This window comes from Vicia villosa, linkage group LG2 (genome assembly GCF_029867415.1).
Source record: "Vicia villosa cultivar HV-30 ecotype Madison, WI linkage group LG2, Vvil1.0, whole genome shotgun sequence".
NCBI classification, from domain to species: Eukaryota; Viridiplantae; Streptophyta; class Magnoliopsida; order Fabales; family Fabaceae; genus Vicia; species Vicia villosa.
In genome coordinates, this window is record NC_081181.1 from 227,350,423 (window position 1) to 227,357,684 (window position 7,262).

Sequence of the window (7,262 nt, forward strand, 5' to 3'; positions counted from 1 at the left end):
ATATTCAGAATTGTTTAAAATTACTAGAAACCAACGGAATTATTTATCATGAATGTATATTGGTCTAGTGGTAAATATGTAAGATGTGGTTTAAAGAGCCTAAGTTCAACTTCTTATAAGAAACAATTTTGGTTTTTTTATATTGTTAATTTATAATTGTTTAAAAATGAAATTAAAAATAAAAATTATTTTAGTATTTAAAAAATGAAAAATAAATAAAATCCAACGTGACAGTTCAGTCACGGTTTAAAATTATGAAAAACCGGTTTAAAAAGATATTAAAAAAATTAATATATTAACAGAAGAATTAATATAGTTCGGTTAAATTTATAACATATTAAATTAGATCTATTTTATTGTGAAGAACTAATTTAAGTTATATAATTTTTGTGAGGGATCAAAATGAATATAAATGCATTACTCGCTTAATAGGTGAATATTGATATTTAAAGTGTGTTGAATATTCTCTTAAGTGCCTCTTTGATAGGCGACAATAAATCCCATGATTTTTTCGTCTCATGTTAATTTTACCATCCACTGTTTTTATTTTCCATCATTAAAGAATATTAATTTAATTTTGACTCCAAAATAATAATTTAATCTAACTCTAATATTTCCAACACATTAAATATTACATCAATCAGATATATTTATAACTCCATATATGGGCCAAACAAGATAAGAGACCATTACATATGAAAAATAACCTTTCAACCAAAATAATTTAGTTATTTTTATTCTATTATTGAATTAATTCTTCTTCATGCTAATTAGGTATTCATGAGCCAATCAAATCAATTCATAAATAAAAAATATTAAAATATTAATTTTGTTTTGGTGCATTTTTTTTTAAGTTTTCTTCTACTTATTTAGTGAACTCATGATTTCATATATAAATTAAAAACTACGAAATTGACATGAAATTTTGAATCAAGTGTGTTGGGCATGAAATGATTTCTATAAAAGAGTTACAATATCGACACATTTTAGGTAATTTTATAGTTAAATAACTTAAATAAAGAGAGAATTTTGGTCTAGAATAATATTATTGGACAAAAATAAAGAGTTTATAAATTCTATAATAATAAAAAGTTCAAAAGTGAATATTCCAAACAAGGGACTTAGTATGAAAAAACAATTTTATCAAGAAACATCAAGCGTCATAATTTTTAATGGTTATTTCCTTGACGCCACTTGACTTAATGTCATTGTTACCTGTCTCAACATTTGTAGCATCTTCAAGCTTTGCAGTAATTATCTCCATTGGTTGAATCTCGACTGATTCTTTTACTTGATTTTGCTCAATAACTTTCTTCAGTTCTTTACTTTTACCCCACAAGACAATGTATAACCCAATCACAATTATCAATGATCCTATTACACTGTAATATAGAAGAAATTTTGTGTAGTTAACAGTAATAATTGTTGGAATATATTGAAGATAAATGAATAAAACAATAAAACTTAATGAATGAGAGAAGTGTAAGCCTTTTGAATTGAAGAAGTGTTGTGTTTTTATTGAAATCAATTGAATTAGTTACATGGATAGGTTATGCAAGTTATATATTAATCAAAGCTTTAAGGCCTAACTAACTCGGAATATAAGAAATTCATAACTAACTTATGTTGCAAGTAACTAACTTTTAACCTAAGTAATCCTAACAAATGATGAATTCCATTTTCGTCACACCTCCTAATTCATATTTTCTATCTCCCTCATTTAGATAAGCTCCTCAAGCAATCATACCTTGCTTTCTTCAAAGGTTTAATGAGTATATTTGTAAGTTGTAATTCTGACTTGCAATATTCAATCTCCAACTTATCTTTGTTCACTTAATCTCTCAAGAATTTATATTTTTTGTAAATATGTTTGCTTCTACCGTGACTCATGAGATGATTAGCTAAACAAATTTCATACATGTTATCAATAGGAAGCGTGATCTTCAAATTTTCTCTAACCTTTCGTTTTTATAGTGCTTAGCAGTCTGCATATGAGGTTTCTCCATACTTAACTTTATAGGACGATATATCCACTTTTAATGCTTACTTGAACACCGTGAGATTAGATCTTCTCCAATCATGATTAGATATCATGCAATACTTTTCCCATCATCTTGATCTCCTCCTCGGTATGAGTCATAACCATATTCCATTGCTTTATTGCTAGTGTTCTTCTGGTTTGGCATAAGTACACAAATATCAATTTTAATATTGATGTACCTTAATACCCTTTTAGCTTCTAGTAGGTGACATGTTTAGGCTTTTCCATGAACCTATTTAGCAAGACAACACTCTGACATATGTCTAGCCTTGTGTTGCACAAATGTTTGAATGAACTAAAGATTTGCTTGTATAAGGTTGCATCTACAAGATCATCATTTGTATATTTGCTCAACTCTTTATATGTCCCCATATGCGTGTTTGTAGGATTGCAATTGATTATTTTAAATCTCTTTACAATGTCTTCTACATATTTCTTTTGATGCTAGAAAACTTCATTTCTTGTAATCAGAAGTTTCATTCCCAAGAATTAAGACAAATTCATTAAGAAAGGGACACTACTTATTCTAGTGGTACATTAATAAAGGGAGACTTTACACATAGTTGTTGTATTTTCCATCCTTTGTATGATGTAATTGCAACCATTATTCTGATGGTTGCAAGCCTTGCAACTGATGCATACACTTTATGAATATAATTAATGGCTAAAGTGCATAATGGGCTATACCTTCATTCTTAACACATTCTTTCTCACAAAATTGTGCAAACTCATTAGAAGTGTATTTACCCCCACCGTCATTTCTTAATCTCTTATACTACATTCTACTTGTTTTTTTTATCAACTAACAACTTAAATCTCTTCAACTTATTGAATACTTCACCTTTTCTTTCCATCAAGTAAATCCATATATATCTAGTGAATTCATTTATGAAGGTTAAAAGTAGCAATTACCTCTCAGTGATGTCACTTCAAATAGTCCATATAGATATGAATGGACAATCTCCATATTTTGCTTTAACTTCATATGCAAGTCATTGGTGAACTAATTCCTTCTCTTCTTGGCTACACAACATTTTTTATACAATTTATTTGGCACTTTAATTTGAGGAAGACCATACACCATTCCCTTCGTATGCATCATGCTTCGACTTTTGAAATTTAAATGGCCATACCTTTGATGGTATATCCAACTTTGGTAATTGATAACTGTTGAAGCAAGACATTGATGGTCAAGCATAATGATCATGATTTTGAAAGTCCAGTTACTTGACATAGGTGCTTTCAAAATTAGCTTTGCATTTGCATCAAATACCTTTAACTAATTATTATCCAACTTTATGGTGTAGTTTTTCTTAAGCAACTAACCCAACTAGTCAGGTTTCTTTCTATAAAAGAAACATATATCACATCGCTGATTATTTCTTCTTTTCCATCTTTCATCTTCACAAGAATGTTCCCCATTCCCTCAAATGTGACTTTGATATTATCAACAAATCAAATAAATTTTCTCACTAATTTATTTAGACTGATGAACCAATCCTTATTTCCACTCATATGGTTGTCATGACTTGTGTCAAGATATCATACATTGCTCTTCTCTTATGCCAAACATGTATTAGGCATAAGCATAACTCCATCAGAGTTATCGTTGCATGCATGTAAAAATTGTTCTTCTTCTTTATCACTTGAACTAAAGTATTTGTTAAAGTAACAATCTCTTACATAGTGACCAAAATTTTAACAGCAATAAAATTTAACATCTTTCATATTAACATTCTTCTTGACCTTCTTGTTATTGGAAGTGCCAATTTTGCTTGACTCACCCTTCTTTGAGTTCTTTCCAAATCCTTCATCATTACATTTCTTCTTTTTCCACTTTTATTTTGCTTTACTAACCTTTGATACATCAACCTTCATCTTTTTGAAGAACTTTGCTTGAACTGCTTGTTATGTTGCTTTCTCTGAATTTCTCTTCTTCAATATCATCTCATTAGCTTCTAATAAGGCTTGTAACTCTTCAAGTTTCATCTCAGAGAGGTTATTGGACTCTTCAGTAGGCACGAAAAATATGATCAAATTTAGAAGTAAAGGCTCTCAAAACTTTCTTAATCTTTTGTAGCTCAGTGATCTTTTCACCACACGATTTTATTTGATTAGTCCAAAACACAAATCTTTATAAGAAATATGCAACAAACACACCATTATTTGTTTTTGCTTATTCTTATATTTCTTTCTCAATGCCTACAATTTAACCTTCATTAGTTTTTCATCGCCATCATAAAATTTCTTGAGTGTATCCTATATGCACCCTTAATTGTTTCTTCTTCTATAATCGTCTCAAATATGTTCAAATCCACACAGTGATAGATCAAGAAGAGACATTTCATATCCTTCTTGCTAAACTCATGATGAGTTGCTCTCTACATGTTAGTTGGATTGACTTCCAATCCAGGTACACCATCATTCACTATCTCAAGAACACCTTAAAGCCTGAATATGGTTTTCATTTGCATACACCATCTACCATAGAGTTCTCCTTTACAAACTGGTAGGTTTGTTGTGAATTAATTTTAGGTTGTGATTCCATTCATCATTGAAGAAAGCTTGCTCAAACTAGTACTCTTTGATACTAATTCACTATCTCAAATATTTAATGTCTAACTAACTAAGTTATCTGACATTAAAATATAACAATTGTCTAATTAACTTGTGCTGTAAGTAACTAACCTACGCTGCAAGTAACTAACTTACAACACAATAATCCTAACAGATGATCAATTACATTTTCATCAATAATAATAAAAAGACATAACAAATTAATAATAAGATGAGTTAAATGTTTGAACCTTCCCAAATAAAGTTTTTCATCTAATAGGAGAGATCCTCCAATGGCCACCAGAACAAGAAAGAGGGGGTTGAAAACAGAAGCATAAAGTGGACCTTTTATACGCACACACCATGAAATCAGAATCCAATTTATTCCCGAGACCACAACACCCTGTAAATACCAAATATTCATTAGCCAATAACAATTTTAGTGCTTGAAAATGCAGGGTTGATAGTTTGATCTCTAAAATTAACAAAAATTTAAAATAATTTTTAACAAATAAGTTTAAAAAATTATCCTAAAGAGATTAATCTAATCACAAACTTTTCAATTTTAAGTATCATTTTGAAATCTCTATCAATTTAAATGAATAGATTGAAAATTTATCATATGTTTACCTATAAACTTGTTAACTATGCAAACTTATATTCAAATTAAGGCACATAATAATATAAAAAAAAACAATGGTACCGCAAAAAGTGCAGTGAAAAGTTTGATATCCCAACCAAGCTTCCATTGATTCCAATCACCTCTTTCCATACATAAAGCAAATATAATTGATTGAATGGAAGCCATTACAGACATCAATGCTGTACTTGTATAATGCCAAGGAAACTTCTCACTCATCCTAGCCTATAATAAATAAATCAATATCAAACATTTTATAAAAATATGATTAGAAGTGTCTATGAAGTTAATTAGATCAAATGTTTAGATAACATGAATTAGGAGTGACCTGAATTATCAACCATATTGAATATGATAAACAAGTTCCCAATGCAAGAGATGAACCCCATATATTATTAGAAGAAACATTTTGTGATTGTGGATGATGTTTCAACAAATTCACATGTGTAGACCATAGGTGAATTTCAACACTCTTATAGAATGTGAGAACCATGGCTCCACTAATTCCCATTATTGTGCCAACCACCTTGGCCTTCCCTATTAATGTTCCAATGTTCAACCTTTCCAAACTGAGAATTAAAACCATTAATTAATTAATACAAAAAATTAATCATTGTGTGATGCAACTAATGCACATTTTTTTTTTTTTTAAATAGGTAATGGAATTAAACGGGAGCAAAAGGGATGCTCCGAACCGATACAAGAAAAAGAACTACTACCTTTCAAAACAAAGAAGAGGTAGAGTGTTCCAAAGATAAAAATTACAAAGATTAACTCTCTTATGGAAAGCACATAACCACCTCCAAGAGCTCAAAACTATATCCGACATACATTCGGTAAAGCTAAAAACTTCATTCTCAAAGATCACCGCATTCCGCTTAAGCCAAATCGACCACACCGTAGCAAGCCAAACGGTACCCACAATCGTACGCTTAACAATGCAAGGAATTTTCCGGAAATTATAGAAGAAATCCCCAAACTCTTCAAAGGACAAAAATCCGGATAATTCAAGCCACATAAACACCCTTCTCCATATGCAAATGGTGACGTTACACGAAAAGAAAAGATGAGATAAAGATTCCTCACCGGAGCCGGTATTTTGACATTGATGCAAGAAATTCATAATTGCAAACATTATGCAAATTGTTGAGATGAAGATCTGAATGAACTTGACTTTTTCATTCTCAGGGAAAAAATGAATGAATAATGATTCTTATTGATTATGCATGAATCAATCAATCAACCAATTAATCTCTCTCTCTTTCCCCCAACAATCAACAACAAATTTCTTTGTATCAAGACATATATCCTAATTTGAATCAACAAATCCACGAACCTTTAAGATAGTACTAGAGAAAATGGGGCCTTTTGCTAGAACAAATTTGAGATACTTAAGCAAACATAAATTACAGTCTGCATCTGTAATTGCATAAATTACAGTCTGCATTTGTAATTGCGGCGGTAGTATTGCTAATGTGGTAGCCTCCGCAACTACATCGGTCGTAATTACGGTGTGAATTAAAATAACCAGTCTGATCGTCATTAGAAACCACATCAGACTTTTTTCATATTTCTTCAAGTTTTCATCAAAATTCAAAATTTTAGAATCACAAAACTCTATTTACTTCTTATGTAATGAAAAATACTAACAACAATTTGTTAATGGTGTATTTGAAACACCTTCCAATTAAAATTAGCGTCGTAACGATGGCAATGCGAATCACAACAACTACAATGATCACAATCGCAATTTAAAATCATACATGTTGCATCCTAATAAAGTGGGAAAAGTGGGTTGTATATACACTATTTGAGGGTATACGCTATATAGAAAATATATGGTCTGGAATTGATAAGGTATATTAATATGGACTATCATATTTTTTGTTAAGAACTTCATCCATGAGGGACTGTGTATCACTATGTTTTCTTAAACCACTTCACCCTTATAGATCTTGTACTTCTCTTACTTCAGAGATTGTGGACAGTTATGTTATAATCTAAGCCCATTTTTATATCATTTGT

General features: G+C 30.3%; 1 protein-coding gene across 1 annotated transcript; it reads right to left on the reverse strand.

Moving 5' to 3' along the window:
* Nucleotides 1-1,153: 1,153 nt before the first annotated feature.
* On the reverse strand, nucleotides 1,154-6,360 carry LOC131651515 (WAT1-related protein At1g25270-like). The gene is made up of 5 exons (XM_058921175.1): nucleotides 6,038-6,360; nucleotides 5,566-5,806; nucleotides 5,301-5,462; nucleotides 4,849-5,000; nucleotides 1,154-1,382 (listed from the first exon to the last, which is right to left on the reverse strand). The coding sequence occupies exons 1-5, from the start codon at nucleotides 6,358-6,360 to the stop codon at nucleotides 1,154-1,156; spliced, it is 1,107 nt and encodes a 368-aa protein (XP_058777158.1).
* Nucleotides 6,361-7,262: the final 902 nt, after the last annotated feature.

Excerpts from the sequence above, each read along its gene's own strand:
- LOC131651515 (XM_058921175.1), bottom strand. The coding sequence starts at position 6,360 with ATGAATTTCTTGCATCAATGTCAAAATACCGGCTCCGGTGAGGAATCT. Across the intron at positions 5,001-5,300 it reads TTTTCACTGCACTTTTTGCG|GGTGTTGTGGTCTCGGGAAT; the intron begins GTACCATTGTTT and ends TGGTATTTACAG. Across the intron at positions 1,383-4,848 it reads GAAAAACTTTATTTGGGAAG|TGTAATAGGATCATTGATAA; the intron begins GTTCAAACATTT and ends TCTATATTACAG.